Source organism: Pongo abelii, chromosome 5, assembly GCF_028885655.2.
Source record: "Pongo abelii isolate AG06213 chromosome 5, NHGRI_mPonAbe1-v2.0_pri, whole genome shotgun sequence".
NCBI classification, from domain to species: domain Eukaryota; kingdom Metazoa; phylum Chordata; class Mammalia; order Primates; family Hominidae; genus Pongo; species Pongo abelii.
The window spans coordinates 24,620,768-24,638,838 of record NC_071990.2 but is presented as its reverse complement, the minus strand read 5'-3'; the positions used below and the strand labels follow the sequence as shown (position 1 = coordinate 24,638,838).

The following is an 18,071-nucleotide window of genomic DNA, read 5'->3' as shown; positions in this document are numbered from 1 at the left end:
CAATTCTCCTGCCTCAGCCTCCCAAGTAGCTGGTAATACAGGTGTGTGCCATCATGTCCAGCTAATTTTTGTATTTTTAGTAGACACGGGGTTTTGCCATGTTGGCCAGGCTCGTCTCAAACTCCTGACCTCAAGTCATCTGCCCCACTCGGCCTCCCAAAGTGTTGGGATTACAGGCGTGAGCCACCGCACCCTGCCTAATAAACTTTGCTCCCTAGTACACTTAAACTGGGCTTCTCTGTCTCTGAATTACTGTTGAAAGCTTTTCACATTAGATTTCTGTAAGGATGTTGAAGGAATGAGGGTCAAGTAGTTTCTGAATTGCTCTCTGGCTGTGAAAAATGTCTTCATGCCATAAACAGCCATACAGATGCTTTATTAAAACCATGCCAGAACTTTCAGGGGTGGGGGTTGTGATTTTTGGCATTCTGGAATGAATATTTTGATGTGGTATACATATGTGTTTATATAAGAGGCATTACTATGTAATTGACTAATTTTAGTTATTTCAGATTATTCTGTTCCCAAGTTCGCATGAAATATGTGCTGCATGAGGCCCTGAAACCCAATGGATTAAAAACAGGGCAGTTTTAGGTTGTTCTTGATTTATCTGTATTTTACCTTGCTCTGCTCTGCTACCAGCCTGATGAGATGGTATCAACTCCACAGGTGGCCTTTCCTTGTAGGGATTCAGAAACATTTGTTATGAATCATCAAAATAAAGTTGTTCTACAAATAGCCTATAACTATGTCCACTTTGGTTTTCTTGTGTTTCAGAGTGGAGTATATTCTATGTGACAGTGTCGGCTTTTACTCTTATTGTGCTAACAGGAGGTTTCACTTGGCTTTGCATCTGCTGCTGCAAAAGGTACCTAGAGTGCTTCTTCCTGTGAAATAGAGACCCTACACTAAGTGTGTTTTGACAGCTTAGGAATTGTTGGCTTGGGCTTGTTAAACTGCTAAGCTGTTTATTATAATAATGCACTTTCTGCCACAAAGCATAAGTGCCTAAATAAATGGAATATTAGAGGCAGCTTTTTCTCATTGCAGCTCTTGTGTTTTCTAGGAGGGTCAACGATTCTATATCATATCTAATGTTATTCTCTATCGGTCTTACATTATATTCACTAGAGCGGTACTGTTTTCTCACTCAACCACAATCAATACAGAAGAGTTCTGTGACCATTGTTTGGGAGTTTCTTTGCACACACCAGTCAAGCAACAGCTTTGCAGTGGACACCAGCTGGGTGTCCTCCAATTCACTTTTGATGCTGTCTACCTGGAGATAGCGTCAGATCCCAAAGGTTAAGGACTCAGTCCCCAAGACTGCCCCCCACCCCATTCAGATTCCAGTTGCATACCCCAGGTTGTTTTACCTGGGCTTCTGACTGACTATAAATTGGGTCCCTCAATTCCCTCTTTGGGTTCAGTTATTTTGCTAGGGTGGCTCAAAGAACTCAAGGAAACACATTGGTTATTTTTTATAAAGGATATTACAAGGGATACAGATGAAGAGATGCATAGGGTGAGGTATGGGGAAGGGGCCTAGAGCTTCCATGCCCTCTCTGGGCATGCCACTCTCCGGGAACCTCCACGTGTTTGGCTGTCCAGAAGCTCTCTGAACCCTGTCGTCTTGGGCCTTTTATGAAGACTTCCTTGGATATTTATAGAAAAGTAGTTGGACAGAAAGGGTATGATGTGATACTAACAGGCTGAGTGGGGAAGCCCAGCAAGGCCTGTCCAGATTCTTCTCAGCCTCTCTGTAAAGCACTCCATCCTCCTCGTAGGAGGCAGAACTCTTTCTGAAATGAGGGTTTTATGACCTATAATCAGACAAAGTAGGTCAGAGAATGTCTTTATAGCCAGCTCCGAGACAGAAAGGCAGGGGAAGGTTCTTGCTTTGGGGAGAATAAAGAGCAGGTGAAAGAAGGCAGGAGAAGGTCAGAGAGAGAGAGGGAGATTCTGTTTTCTGAGGCCTAAAGTGCCCCAGCATTATAACAAGGGCCGTGGGAGTTATTAGCCAGGAACCGTGATGAAAACATACATACAGATATATATATATATATATATATATATATCTCACAAGTACCTAAGTGGCCTTACAGGTCTCAATAGAGGAAGGAGTTCTGGAAGTATACTGTTACAAATGGTAGATTTTGATTATTTTCATTCTGTAAAGCAATAATCTAATCCACCTGAATCATTTTTAATAAATTTGAAACTGTAAGTGAGGCAATAACACCGCCAAAGAGAACTTTTGCTTTAGGTGTTTCCTTTTTCCATGGAGCTGACCTCTGAGAAGCCTCAAGCTACCTCATTGGCCAAATCTTCCAGAACCCCATGCTCAACCCTCTGTCCTTAGAAGAGAGCATCAGTTCCACTCTTTCATGTGAAACACTGTAACTGCTTTCCAAAGGTGTGATTTTTTAAAAACGTATGTTTTAATCTGGGCGAGGTGGCTTACGCCTGTAACCTCAGCACTTTGGGAGGCCAGGGTGGGTGGATCACTTGAGCTCAGGAGTTTGAGACCCCATCTCTACTAAAAATACAAAATTAGCTGGGTGTGGTGGTGCATGCCTGTAATCCCAGCTACTTGGGAGGCTGAGGCAGAAGGATCACTTGAACCCGGGAGGCAGAGGTTGCAGTGAGCTGAGATTACACCATTGCACTCCAGCCTGGGCGACAAAAGCAAAACTCCATCTTAAAAAAAAAAGAGTGTATTTTAATAGTTATTTTTTGGAAATCACTTATAGATTATTTTAGTTTTATTTGTGATTATGTTCCCAAAGTAAGACTGGTGAAAGGGAGCCAGGTGCAGGCACTTAGAGGCCTAAATCCCGTTAAGTTTTCCCAGAGCCATATGTGACCCTGCTGTGCATGGCATTAAACATCTGCAGCTTTGTGACATGTCTATCAAGTAGAAGATGATGATGCTAGTAGTGATAACTGTGAACATTTATGAAGTATTTGCCATTGTGATTAATGGCTAAGTGCTTTGTATGTATTATCTTCTTCAGTCCTCTCATCAGCATGTGAGAAAGGGACTATTCTTGCTCCCACTTTACGGGTAAGGATGTGGAGGCACCAAAGTCTCAAATAATTTTCTCTAAGTCACCAGCTATTAAGTGCTAAATTGAGACCTATGCTTCTGATCATCACGCTCTCAGAAAATTGCTTTTTTACTATGAAATTACTATTTTGTTCTCTACATGCCTTGGCATGGTTTGGATGTGTATTTTCAAATAGTCTCTGTACATAGGATGAGGCACATGTTACCAGCCTAATTTTCATGTGTTGAAAAAAAAAAAAAAAAGAAAAAGGTGGGAAGCAGCTGTTGCTAATTAATTGTGGGAATTTATTATAATTTTTGCTATTTTTTTCTGATTGCTAGTTCATGACACCTTTTCATTACTGCAGCATTGGACATAGCAGGGTGATATAGGTTCAGGGGAACATTTGCTTATCCAGGCTTTTCTGAATAAGGAATTACTCATGAAGAAGAGCTCCCTGGGCCAACATACAGGTGTTGAGAATTGCACTAAAGGTCCCTGGCACCGCAGCCTGAGGCTTAGCTGAGACCTGTAGATAGGTGGGCAAGAGTGATGTGGCTGTTTATACCCAGAAATGTGTTTCTCCAAGATGCATAATGGCCCTCTGAGCTCTGACCTGGCCTTGTGTATGTTTCTTTAATAAAAGACGCCAACTATCACATCATAAAGGCAAAATGTTTCCTTTAGTGTCTTTACTGTGCGTTAAATCCTAGATCTCAGTTACCTTTCTAAAGATCTGAGTTGAGCTTTTCATTGTTCCTTTCAGACAAAAAAGGACTAAAATCAGGAAGAAAACAAAGTACACCATCCTGGATAACATGGATGAACAGGAAAGAATGGAACTGAGGCCCAAATATGGTAAGACAGTCTCCAGAATGACTGCCTGGCACCTTTACATGATTTAACCTAGGTATGCCTGAGGGCTAACTTGGACAGAGGGAGAACGATTTGCTGGAGTCAGCACTTTAATTGGGAAGGAAGAGTGAGGCTGGGATTCTGTGATGAAAAACAACCTTCAGGCCGGGCACGGTGGCTCATGCCTGTAATCCTAGCACTTAGAGAGGCCAAGGCGCCTGAGCTCGGTAGTTCGAGACCACCCTGGGCAACATGGTGACACCATCTCTACTAAAAAATACAAAAAAAAAATAAAGCCAGGCGTGGTGGTGTGCGCCTGTAGTCCCAGCTATTCGGGAGGCTGAGGCAGAAGAATGGCTTGAGACTGGGAGGTGGAGGTTGCAGTGAGCTGAGATCGCACCTCTGCACTCCAGCTTGGGCTACAGACTGAGACTCTGTCTCAAGAAAGAAAAAGAAAAAGAACTTTCATCAATCCTGAGGATATGCTAATGCGGGGGTGGGGGCAGGAGGCAGTGGGTTCATTATAAATTTAATGAAATTTTGGTGTAATACTTTGAGGCATTAATGGATGAGGGATATGAAATGTTATCAGCTGGGCATCTACCAATGACCACAGGGCAAAGACTGCTTTTTAAACAGAGGTGTCCCCAGCACCTGCTTTTTTTTCTACTCCTGGGTGGAGGGTAGGGGGCAGTTGAAGACGCTCCCACAGCTCAGCTCTGAACGCTGTTCCCTTTAGGTCTGCTAGAACAGAAATGCAGCAAGAGGACATTTGGACTTTAAAGCCTAACATTTTTCAGCAGCTGCATTATCTAATTAGCCATTGATAAAGATGGACACAAAGGCTTTACAGAAAATTGACTTTCTTCACAAAGTGTATTGATCCCTACGCTTAGGAGCACCTCTTGCCCACCTCGGTTAACTTTTTCATTCTCGTTTATTAACTGTTGCATACTTAATGAAACTTCTCTGGCCCTCTGAGGCTGCTAAACACCAATTCTATAGATTTTCCATAATTCTGGGCTTATGACTAAGTTAATTTTTATGGAAGATATAATCTTTTTCAGAGTTGTGAGGTGCAAAACATTGTTCACAGTGAGTGTTGAATGCCTACCCTGTGCACAGGCACCGGGTTAGGCCCTGGAGACTGGGAGAGGAGGAAGCACAGAGCCTGCCTTTACAGGAGCTCACAGCCTGAGGGAGGGTAATTATACTGGAGTGCAAGGAGGTCTATCGATGCATGGACGAGGCCGGGTAGGAACACTCAGGTCAGAATGACTGATCGTGTACAGAAAGTGTAGCTAACAGGGCTTTGGCAGGAAGAGCCTCACAAGAAGAACAAATAGTAGCATACATTGAGTGCTCACCATTTGCAATGCATAATATCAGAAGTATTATAGTGACGTTTACCTAAGAGCTCAACATGCTTTAGGTTGCATTATCTCACCCATCTTTGTCTTAAAATACACTCATCCTTCTGACATTCCTGTTTCTATTCATAGAACCCCCATTCTCACTGCCCCAGTTTGAAACCTCAGTCGCTGGTGCTCCACACACACTGCCCCCGACTCCAGACACCTGCACCCTGCTAGACTCTTGCCCTCTTTCCTCATCATTACCATCACCACCCCAGTTCAGGTCCTTACAGTTTCACCTGTGAACTAATAGTAATAATAAACAGGTATTTAATGTCAAATATGTACTAGGTACATCTGAAGTACTTTACCCATTGAATTCTAATCCTACCCATAGCGGTATGAGGTATGTGCAATGATTATCCCCATTTTACACAAGAGGAAACTGAGGCAAAGGAAAGTTTAGCAACTTGCCCAAGTAACATAGCTGGTGAGTGCTGAAGGTGGGGTGGAGGCTGGGCTCTTCCTCTACATTGCACTGCCTCTGCCTTGGTCCATTTGGGCTGCTCTAACAAAATGCCACAGATGAGGAGATAGATATTTATTACCCACAGTTCTGGAGGCTGGGAAGGCGAATTCAGCATCTGGGCAGGGCCACTTCCTCATAGTTGGTGCCTCCTCACTGCATCCTCACATGGTGCAAAGGGCAAGGCAGCCTCTGGTGTCTCTTTTTTTTTTTTTTTGGAGACGAGAGTCTCGCTCTATCTCCCAGACTGGAATGCAGTGGTGCAATCTCAACTCACTGCAACCTCTGCCTCCCAGGTTCAAGCAATTCTCATGCCTTAGCCTCCCAAGTAGTTGGGATTACAGGCACCTGTCCACCATGCCCAGCTAATCTTTTTTGTATTTTTGGTAGAGACAGGGTTTCTCCATGTCAGCCAGGCTGGTCTCGAACTCCTGACCTCAAGTGATCCACCCGCCTCGGCCTCCCAAAGTGCTGGGATTACAGGTGTGGGCCACCGTGCCTGGCCTCTGGTGCCTCTTTTATGTGAGCACTAATCCCATTCGATCACCACCCAAATGCCCCACCTCTTAGTACCACCATTTAGGCGTTAGATTTCAACCCATGAATTTGTGGGGGTGCAAACATTCAGACCACAGCAGCCTCTATGTCTACTGTCCGTCTTCCATCCCGCACACTGTGGTTTTATTAATATCTCAGAACAACATTTTAATAGTGTCATTTCTCTGCTTTTAGGATAAAATCCAAACTTCATGGTTTACTTTGTATTCATGTGCTTTTCTGCGAGGTCCCTGCCTCTCTCTCCAGCCTCTCCTTCATTATTTCCTGCATGAATCATTTGCTCCAAACAAACTAGTTTTTTTCTAAATATTCCTGGATGCTTCTGCTTACTCCATGACCTTCCCCTGTCCTCTTGTCTAAATTCTCTTCTTCAAATCTTACTGATAGAGACAGGAGACAGCCAAGAGTCCCTGGCGAAACCCCACCTCCAAGCCTAAAACAGCCTGAAGGCTGAAAAACCGGACTGCTGGTCCCCAGTGAAGGCCCTGCCCTTTCCCAGCTGATTCTCTCTAAATAATGTCCACCTGCGCACTGGGGCAAGGGGATGGAGCCATAGGAAGTTCACGTCATTTGCAGTGGGGAGGAGCCTGGCCTCTTCAGTTTCTGTGTGGTAACCTGAGATTCAATCTGTGAGGCAGGAGGTTGCTGGCAAGACCCCCTCTCTATTTGCTGAGAGTTTTTGTTTCCTTTTTGACCAATAAATTCCATTTTTCTCACCCTTCTATGTTTCCGCGAGCCTAATCTTTCCTGGTAGTGTGACAAGAGCCTGGTTTAGCTGAACTAAGGAGAAAGTTCTCCAACATCACCCTATGGGAAACATCACTGAAGCAACCCCAGCCATAAGTATATGTGCTTATCTCCTAATTCATATACAATTTAAAAAATATCTTACCTGTTATGAGCCATCTTCTCATGAGTCTATGCCTTTTATGTCTTTTTTTTTTTTTTTTTCCAAGACAGGGTCTTGCTCTGTCACCTGGGCTAGAGCATAGCAACACGATCATAGTTCACTGTACCCTCGAACTCCTGGCCTCAAGTGATCTTCCCACCTCAGCCTCCCAAAGGGCTGGGATTATAGGCGTGAGCCACCATGCCCAGCCAAGTCTATGTCTTAAACCCCTAGCTAGACACCATAAATCCTTTGAGAGTAGGAATTGAATCTTATACCTGTTCTGTATCTTAAGTTGACCCCCTGAAATCAAATATTCTATCAAAAATATTTTAACCAAATGGTAAAATCACAGCAGCTTTCGTTTGTTGGATGCTTACAGTGTACTAAAGGCTGGGCCAAGAGAGCTTTACATGCACTATTTCACTTAATCCTCACCATAAACTCAAGGGGTAGATGCTTTGTTATCTTCCAGTTGAATAGAGGAGGAGACTGAAAGCTCAGAGAGTTCGGTATCTTGCCCAGGGTCAAGCAGCTGGCGACTGTCAAAGCTGGGACAGAAGCTCGGGTGAGGCATCAAAGCCCCTGCAATTACTTGCTAGGAAACCCAAACCGCCTGCTGTTTTGAGTGATTGCTTTCAAGGTGCGGAGAGCACCACTCTGTGCTCATCACAGGACCTTCAACCAGAACAACTGACAGCTGGAAGTGAATCACGGCGTTCCTCCTCAGATGCTTGTGTGCTTCTCTCTAGGTATCAAGCACCGAAGCACAGAGCACAACTCCAGCCTGATGGTATCCGAGTCTGAGTTTGACAGTGACCAGGACACAATCTTCAGCCGAGAAAAGATGGAGAGAGGGAATCCAAAGGTTTCCATGAATGGTTCCATCAGAAATGGAGCTTCCTTCAGTTATTGTTCAAAGGACAGATAATGGCGCAGTCCGTCGTAAAGTGGAAGGACCCCACAGGAATCCTTGAATCCAGGACCAGTCAGTGGGAGTTACAGCACAAAACCCACTCTTTTAGAATAGTTCATTGACCTCCTTCCCCAGTGGGCTAGATGTGTAATCCCCACGTACTAAAAGACCGGTTTTTGAAGGCACAAAACAAAAACGTTGCTCTTTTAACTGAGATGCTTGTTAATAGAAATAAAGGCTGGGTAAAACTCTAAGGTATATACTTAAAAGAGTTTTGTGTTTTTGTAGCTGGCACAATCTCATGTGAAAGATGAACAACTATTTCTATCTGTAGGACCTTAGAGAAGGTGAATTAAACAAGGTTTTAAAAAGGGATGATTTCTGTCTTAGCCGCTGTGATTGCCTCTAAGGAACAGCATTCTAAACATGGTTTCTCTTGTAGGACCTGCAGTCAGATGGCTGTGTATGTTAAAATAGCTTGTCTAAGAGGCACGGGTCATCTTCTCTGGAGGTACGGAGAGTCTCGCATGTAGCAAGCTTTCTGTGCTGACGGCAACACTCGCACAGTGCCAAGCCCTCCTGGTTTTTAATTCTGTGCTATGTCAATGGCAGTTTTCATCTCTCTCAAGAAAGCAGCTGTTGGCCATTCAAGAGCTAAGGAAGAATCGTATTCTAAGGACTGAGGCAATAGAAAGGGGAGGAGGAGCTTAATGCCATGTAGGTTGAAGGTAGCATTGTAACATTATCTTTTCTTTCTCTAAGAAAAACTACACTGACTCCTCTCGGTGTTGTTTAGCAGTACAGTTCTCTAATGTAAACGGATCCCCAGTTTACATTAAATGCAATAGAAGTGATTAATTCATTAAACATTTATTATGTTCTGTAGGCTGTGCATTTGGACGGCCATAGATAGGGATAACGACTCAGCAATTGTGTATATATTCCAAAACTCTGAAATACAGTCAGTCTTAACTTGGATGGCGTGGTTATGATACTCTGGTCCCTGACAGGTACTTTCCAAAATAACTTGACATAGATGTATTCACTTCATATGTTTAAAAATACATTTAAGTTTTTCTACCGAATAAATCTTATTTCAAACATGAAAGACAATTAAAACATTCCCACCCACAAAGCAGTACTCCAGAGCACTTAACTGGAGTTAATTGTAGCCTGCTACGTTGACTGGTTCAGGGTAGTTCCCCATCCGCCCTTGGTCCTGAGGCTGGTGGCCTTGGTGGCGCCCTTGGCATTTTTTGTGGGAAGATTAGAATGAGAGATAGAACTAGTGTTGTGGTACCAAGTGCGACCACACCTAAACAATATCCTGTTGCACAATGCTTTTGTAACACATGGGAAAACTAGGAATGCATTGCTGATTAAGAAGCAAGGTATTTAAACCACCAGGGCAGGAGTGCCAGAGAAAATGTTTCCCCATGGGCTCTAAAAAAATTCACCTTTTAGGTGCTTTTGTCATCTCCCGGAGTATTCATCCTCATGGGACCATCTTATTTTTACTTATTGTAATTTACTGGGGAAAGGCAGAACTAAAAAGTGTGAGTGTCATTTTATTTTTAAAATAATTGCTTTGCTTATGCCTACACTTTCTGTATAACTAGCCAATTCAATACTGTCTATAGTGTTAGAAGGAAAATGTGATGTATTTTTTTTTTTAACCAGTATTGACCTTCATAAGCCTAGAATCTGCCTTATCAAGTGACCAGGGTTATGATTTTTTGCATGCAAATGTGAATTTCTGGCATAAGGGACAGCAGCCCAAATGTAAAGTCATCAGGCGTAACGAGGAAGAAGGGAGTGAACATTTACTGCTTTATGTACATAACATATGCATTTTACATACTCAATTGATCCTTATAATCAACCTTGAAGAGGAGATACTATTATTCTTATGTTGCAGATAGCCCTCTGAAGGCCCGGAGAGGTTAAGTAACTTCCCAGAAGTCACGGCCAAGAAGTAGTGGCTCCAAGAACTGAATGCAATTTTTTTAAACTGTGGAGTTCTGCTTTCCACTAAACAAAGAACTCCTGCCTTGATGGATGGAGGGCAAATTCTGGTGGAACTTTTGGGCCACCTGAAAGTTCTATTCCCAGGACTAAGAGGAATTCCTTTTAATGGGTCCAGAGAGCCAAGGACAGAGGGAGAGATGGCCTGCGTAGTCTCCTGTGGATCACACCCGGGCCACCCCTCCCTCTAGGTTTGCAATGGACTTCTTCTGCCCCTCCTCCTTTTCTGTCCTTGGCCATCTCAGCCTGGCCTCTCTGATCCTTCCATCACAGAAGGATCTTGAATTTCTGGGAAATCAAACATCACAGTAGTGATCAGAAAGTGGGTCCTGTCTTGTTACCCCATTTCTCATCAGAACAAAGCACAAGATGGAATGACCAACCAGCATTCTTCGTGGTGGACTGCTCATCACTGAGGATCTTTGGGAGATAAAGCACGCTAAGAGCTTTGGACAGAGAAAAACAGGCCCTAGAATATGGGAGTGGGTGTTTGTAGGGCTCACAGGCTAACAAGCACTTTAGTTGCTGGTTTACATTCAATGAAGGAGGATTCATACCCATGGCATTACAAGGCTAAGCATGTGTATGACTAAAGAACTATCTGAAAAACATGCAGCAAGGTAAGAAAATGTACCACTCAACAAGCCAGTGATGCCACCTTTTGTGCGTGGGGAGGAGAGTGACCACCATTGTTATTGTGTGACAAAGCTATCATGGACTATTTTAATCTTGGTTTTATTGCTTAAAATGTATTATTTTTCCCCACGTGTTGACAAGGTATTTCTAATATCACACTATTAAATATATACACTAATCTAAATAAAGGTGTCTGTATTTTCTGTAATGCTTATTTTTAGGGGGAAATTTGTTTTCTTTATGCTTCAGTGTAGAGGGATTTCTCTTGAGTATAGGTCAGCAAACTGTGGCCTGCAGCCTGTGTGTGCACGCCCCATGAGCCAAAAAGTGGGTCTTATGTTTTCAAGTGGTTAAAAATAAATAAAAAAATTTGAAACATGTGAACTATATGAAATTCAGATTTGTGTTCATAAATAAAGTTTTATTGGAACATACCCACATTCACTGATTTATATATTATCCATGGCTGTTCTTATGTTACAACAAAGTTGAGTAGTTTCGACAGGGACTGTCTGCAAAGCCTAAACTATTTACTATCTGGCCTTTTACAGAAAGAAAAAAATTTGCAGAAGGCTGGACTAACATCCCCTGCTCCTTCCCTGTGGGAAGACAAGTGTTCCGGAAGAATTGAGCATGCTCAGTCAGCTTGCCTTCCTCTGCGTGGGTGGTTCTCTGCTATTAACAGGCAGTCTGTCCCTAGTGCCAGAAGGCCCGCAGCATGGTAGGGTGATTAGATTCTGGAGAGCATATACTTACACCACATCCTCTAATCTAGCTCTTATCAGTAATAAAGCCATTTTTAAAATAAGGGCGGGCATGGTAGCTCATGCCTGTAATCCCAGCACTTTGGAAGGCCAAGGCAGGTGGATCACTTGAGTCTAGGAGTTCGAGACCAGTCTAGGCAACATGGCCAAATGTTGTCTCAAAAAACACACACAAAAAAATTTAGCTGGTCATTGTGACGCATGCCTGTAGTCCCAGCTACTCAGGAGGCTGAGGTGGGAGGATTGCTTGAGCCCTGGGGGTGGAGGCTGCAGTGAGCAGAGATTGGGCCACTCCAGCCTAGGTCACAGAATGAGGCCATCTCAGAAAAAAAAAAAAAAAAAAATGCAGATTGAGGTATAATTCACTTACAGTAAACTGCACATAGTACAATTTGATGCTTTGATATGTGTGCACATCTGTGAAACCATGACCACAATCAAGCTGTTGAACAAACATAATTACCCGTAAAAGTTTCCTCGTGGCTCTTTGTAATCCCTCTCTCCCCTGGCAATCACTAGAGATTAGCCTGAATTTTCTGGAGTTTCATATACAGTAGTACTGTATGGAGCTTTCCCCTCAAACAAGTAGTAGTTCCTTCCTTTCCAGGCGGTTTTAACTCACTCCATTAGCAACTGGGAACAGAAGTTCTCTGAAAATGAATTTGAAGGAAAGAGACTTTATTGCCGTGAACAGCTTCCAAACCACAGAGATATGGTCTTCTGTGTAAAACAAAGATGGGTTTCAAAAAACAAGCGTTCTGGATTTATAGCAAAATTCTACCCAGGTTTCCAATCAGGTCCATATGTAAATGAAGGATTGAAACTTGCTTAGTTCTGATTGGTCAGTGTAGCTGAGTTCGGGTTGGTTGATATGGATGACGCCTGGTTGGTTGATACATCTGAGCCCTGATTGGTTAAGGCAGGTGAGCTCTGATTGATTGGTTCAGGTGAACTCTGGCGTCCCCAAACCGAACAAAAGGTGTGGGTTTTGAAGGGAACCCAGAACATGTGTGTGACATCTAGTTAGCAAATGCTCACTTAGGTGTTTTTTGTTTGTTTGAGACAGGGTCTTGCTCTGTCACTCAGGCTGGAGTGCAGTGGCACCATCACGGCTCACTGCAGTGTGGACCTCCCAGGCTCAAGTGATCCTCCCACCTCAGCTTCCTGAGTAGTTGGGACTACAGGTGTGGGCTAAGTTTTTGTAGAGATGGGGGAGTCTCACTATGCTGTCCAGGCTGGTCTCAAATTCCTGGGCTCAAGTGATCCACCTCCCTCTGCCTCCCAAAGTGCTGGGATTACTGATGTGAGCTACAGTGCCAGGTCCCACTTAGGTCTATTTTAAATTTAGGCCCAGTTAACCACTGGGGATTTATCTTAAAGGATTGGCTCTTTCAAGTTCATATTTGTTCACATAATTTTACTAAGATAAATGCTTGTTGAAGTATGAGAATGGGAATAGGCGTATTGTAGTTAAACTAAGTGGCTCCTGGATCATCTTCAATCCTGTAAGAGTTGTGTATTTACTGAGAGAGCAAATACTAGGCTAAGTAAAGGAACAAAATCTTTATAATTTCAACAATGATGACTTTCCATTACTGAAACTAAAGGAATTTTTATTTTATTTTTTTTGAGACAGAGTCTTGCTCTGTTGCCCAGGCTGGAGTGCAGTGGTGCAATCTCGCTTACTACAATCTCCGCCTCCTGGGTTAAAGTGATTCTTGTGCCTGAGCCTCCTGAGTAGCTGGGATTACAGATGTGTGTTACCACATTCAGCTACTTTTTATATTTTTAGTAGCGACGGGGTTTCGCCATGTTGGCAAAGCTAGTCTCGAACTCCTGGCCTCAAATGACCCGCCCGCCTCAGCCTCCCAAAGTGCTGGGACTACAGGCAGGAGCCACCATGACCGGCCAGAAAATAAAGGAATTTAAAAAAATATTTCTTCGGTGTTGTGGGCTAAATTATTATTATTATTTTTGAGATGGAGTCTCACTCTGTCACCCAGGCTGGAGTGCAGTGGCATGATCTCGGTTCACTGCAACTTCTGCCTCCCCAGGTCAAGCGATTCTCCTGCCTCAGCCTCCCAGGTAGCTGAGATTACAGGCGCCCACCACCATGACGGGCTAATTTTTGCATTTTCACCATGTTGGCCAGGCTGGTCTCGAACTGCTGATCTCAAATGATCCACCCGCCTTGGCCTCCCAAAGTGCTGGGATTACAGGCGTGAGCCACTGCACCCAGCTGACTAAATTAATTGTGTTACGTCAAAATTCGTAGGTTGAAGCTCTAACCCCCAGTACCTCAAATGTATTTGGAGATAGAGCCTTTAAAGAGGTGATTAAGTTAAAATGAGTAAAATGAGGCCATTAAGATGGGTCCTAATCCAATCGATGGGTTTTCTTATTAGAAGAAGAGATTAGGACCTGCAGAGACACATCTGGGGCACACAGGCACACAGAAAAGATCATGGGAGGACATGGCAAGAAGGCGGCCATCTACAAGCCAAGATGAGAGGCGTCAGGAGAAACCAAACCTGCCGACACCTTGATGTCGGTCTTCTAGCATCCAGAACTCTGAGAAAATAAATTACTGTTGCTTAAGCCACCCAGTCTGGTATTTTGTTACAGCAACACTAGCAAACTAATATGCAGAGGTAACTTAATCAGCCTAAGATTTAGCATAAAACTCTCATTTTAAAGTTCCCAAAGTTAAGTATTATCCTGTTGATCTTAGAGGAAAAATGACATGTTTCCACAACATTAAGTCCTCAAGAGAGACCTGTAGCCTCAGTGACTTCACTGAAAAACAGTCATTCCAGAAGGGGCCACAAGCAGGGGCTGGTAGTATTTCATTGCTCTGGGTGCTGGTTACATAGTGTGTTGTTTCTGAGAATTCATTGAGCGATTCACTTATTCAATTATGTATCCTTTTTTTTTTTGCATGTATATTATAGTGAAATGAAAGTTTAAAAAAGCTACCAGTCTTGCCAAGTTACTTTCAAAGTCATTTATGAAGAGGTACTGCCAGGGATTTCCTAGGTAGAGATGAAACAGTTCTGTATCTTGATTCAGGTGGTGCCTACACAAATCTAACTATTGATGTGATCAAATTAGGTAGAGGTGTACAAACACTCACATACAAATGAGTGCACCTAAAAACGAGTGAAATTGGAATAAGGCCTAGATGAACAGTTTTGCACTGGTATCAGTTTCCTGGTTTTGATATTGTATTACATAGGTAATAAGCGAACCATTGGGTGAAGGGTACACGGGACTCTGCATTATCTTTGCAACTTCCTATGAATTTATAATTATTTCAAAATTAAAAGTTAAAAGATGTTGCGAAAGAAAGGCCAGATCCACATATCAACAGTGAAATAAGCATTTCCATTAAAATCAGGAACAAAGTTAAGGAAAAAAAAAAAAGAAGAAGAAGAAACAAAGTCACCATTTCTCCAACTAATTGGTCCCTACAGCCTCTGTTTTTGAATTGAGATTAGCGAGCAGCAAAGCTTCCTTTATTTGAAGCCTACATGGAGAGTATTATCACCTCCATTCTCCTAAAGATGATGAACTCAGAGTTGCAGGACTGAGACTTGATTGCAGCAGGAAGAGAGCACATAGGCTTCTACGGTCATGCCTGGCATAGTGACATTTCTGTCAATGATGGACTGCATATATGACTTATGGACCCATGAGATAATGGAGCTGAAAAGTTCCTGTCACCTAGTGATGTCGTAGCCATCATGAAGTCCAATGCAGCCCAATGCATTAGTCATGTTTGTGGTGATGCTGGTGTAAAGAAACCTGCATTCTCGGTTGTATAAGAGTATAGCACATACAATTATGTACAGTATATAATAATAAGCGACTATGCTGCTGGTTTATGTATTTATTATACTGTACTTTTCATTGTTATTTTACAGCGTACTCCTACTTATTAAAAAGTTTACTGTAAAACAATATGTGGCTGGGTGCAGTAGCCCACTCCTATAACCCCAGCACTTTGGGAGGCTGAGGCTGGAGGATTGCTTGAGCCCAGGAGTTTGAGACCAGCCTGGACAACATGGTGAGACCCCATCTCTATAAAAAACAGGTTTAAAAGTTAGCTGGGTGTGGTGGCGAATGCCTGTAGTCTCAGCTACTCAGGAGGCTGGGGTAGGAGGATCTCTTGAGCCCAGGAAGTCAAGGCTGCAGTGTAGCCGTGATGGTGCCGGTGCACTCCAGCCTAGATGACGGAGTGAGACCCCGTCTCAAAAACAAAACAAAAGAAATACTGGGTTATACCAGCAGTATAAATGTGTCTTGTTTACTGTGCCTCTTGATTGCATTATTTTCTCTTGTGCTTCAATTAATCTCGTGTTGCTTTGTTCATCACGGTCCCTTTGTCATAGAAAATCCATGGCTATTGTTGCCAGTAAGAGGCCACATCAAGTGACTGATCTTGAAACAAGAGATTAAGGATTACTAACCAATGGGTAAAGGAGTTACAGCAGCTTTTAAGGCCCTCTGCCTGAGGAGGAGCAGCTTTGCTCAGGTTATTACTGCAACAAAGGAAGACACAGAGAAGACGCTGATGCAATTCTGAAAGGATTACAACTATGACTCCATCAGGACCCTTGCTTGGGCTTGGGGTGATGTTACCAAGGAACGTATAAATGACATCTGGAAGAAGACACTCAAGAGGTTCATCCGTGATTTCAAAGGATTTGCCAAGGACAAGGAGGTTGCAAAAACCAACAAGGCTGTGGTTGAGACGGCAAACAATTTTAACCTGGGGGTGGAAGAGGAAGACATTGAGGAGCTCCTACAGGTGGTTCCTGAGGAACTGACTAATGAGGAGTTGTTGGAACTGGAACAGGAACACATACCTGAAGAAGAGGCAAGGAAGAAAAACCTGCAGGAGAAGAAAAAGAATCCCCATGAAAATTCACAGTGAAGAGTTGAGAAGTTTTTGCAGACCTCAGTAAGCGCCTTAAAAATTTTGAAAACATGGCCCCTCAACACCGAAAGGGTTTCATTAACAGAGAGGAATGTTCTTTGTGCACTGTCTGCTTACAAGCAAATCTATGATGAAAAAGGAAAGCAAGCAAACTACCATGGACATATTTCTGATGCATGACAACTCCTAAGAACCTCAGGTAAGTCCTTCAGGAAGTGTTCCAGAAGAAGGCTCCTAGCTCCTTGTTATCCTAGCTCCATGCTTTTTTTTTTTTTTTTTTGAGTCAGGGTCTTACCTTGTCACCCAGGCTGGAGTGCAGTGGTGCAGTCACGGCTCACTGCAGCCTTGACTTCCTGGGCTCAAGTGATCCTGCCGCCTCAGACTCCTGAATAGCTGGGATGACAAGCACATGCCACCACACCTGGCTAATTTTTGTATTTTTTGTAGAGACAGGGTTTCACTGTGTTGCCCAGGCTGGTCTTAAATTCCTGGGCTCAAGCGATCCTCCTGCCCCGGACTCCTGAAGTGCTGGGATTACAGGCGTGAGCCACTGGGCCCAGCTGTCCCTGCGTGTTATTGCCCCTGAAGACCTTCCAGCGGGGCAAGATGAGGAGGTGGGAGACAGAAATATCCATGAATCTGACCCTTTGTAGGCCTAGGCTAATATGTGTAATTGTGTCTTAGTTTTTAACAAGAAAGTTTTAAAAAAATTTAAAATAGAAAAAAGCTTGTGGAATAAGGATATAAAGAAAGAATATATTTTTATACAGTTGTGCAATTAGTTTGTGCTTTAAGCTAAGTGTGATCACACGAGTCAAAAAGTTAAAAAAATGTTTTAATTTATAAAGTAAAAAGTTACAGTAAGCTAAGGGTAATTTATTATTGAAGAAAGAAAAATATTATTTAATAATGTAGTGTAGCTTAAGTGTAGAGTGTTTGTGAAGTCTAGAGTAGTGTGCAGTCATGTCTTAGGCCTTCACATTCACTCTCACTCACTGACTCACCCAGAGCAACTTCCAGTTCTGCAAGCTCCAGTCATGGTAAGTGCCTTATACAAGTGTAGTTTTTAAATCTTTTATACTTGATTTTTACTGTACCTTTTCTATGTTTATATACTTAAATACTTGCCATTGTCTTACAACTGCCTACAGTATTCAATACAGTAACATGCTGTGCAGGTCTGTAGCCCTAGGAGCAATAGGCTAGACCGTATAGCCTAGCTGTGTAGGAGGCGGTACCATCCAGGTTTGTGTAAGTACTCTACGATGTTCGTACAAGGACGAAATCGCCTAATGATGCATTTCTCAGAATATATCTCTGTTGTTGAGCAATACGTGATTGTATAATGTGAGACAACATTTGCAAAAATGTCCACTAACCACTGGGCAGCGGCGTTGTCTGTGTTCTAAATTATGGTGGGGGCTGGCTACAATGGTGCACTCCCATAATCCCAGCACTTTGGGAGGCTGAGGCGGGAGGGTGGCTTGAACCCAGGAGTTTGAGACCAGTCTGGGCAACATAGTGAGACCCTGACTGTTCAAAAAACGAAAGAAAAATT

At 43.1% G+C, this 18,071-nt stretch overlaps 2 protein-coding genes across 8 annotated transcripts in view; both read left to right on the top strand.

The window, feature by feature from the left end:
* KIAA0319 (KIAA0319 ortholog) overlaps window positions 1-8,403 on the top strand; it is a 99,214-nt gene extending 90,811 nt beyond the window's left edge. For 5 of the 7 annotated variants that reach the window (XM_054557289.2, XM_054557288.2, XM_054557291.2 and 2 more), the window contains 3 exons: window positions 778-868; window positions 3,817-3,908; window positions 7,986-8,403. In XM_054557289.2, coding sequence (XP_054413264.2) covers window positions 778-868; window positions 3,817-3,908; window positions 7,986-8,164 — 362 coding nt within the window. In that variant the 3' untranslated portion in view covers window positions 8,165-8,403. The remainder of the gene's footprint in view (window positions 1-777; window positions 869-3,816; window positions 3,909-7,985) is intronic. The other 2 variants (XM_063725387.1, XM_054557290.2) reach the window with 1 other exon arrangement.
* A 9,086-nt stretch (window positions 8,404-17,489) lies between these two features.
* GPLD1 (glycosylphosphatidylinositol specific phospholipase D1) overlaps window positions 17,490-18,071 on the top strand; it is a 120,858-nt gene continuing 120,276 nt past the window's right edge. Inside the window, exon 1 of the mRNA XM_063725390.1 lies at window positions 17,490-17,553. The gene's annotated coding sequence lies outside the window, so the exon portion shown is untranslated. The remainder of the gene's footprint in view (window positions 17,554-18,071) is intronic.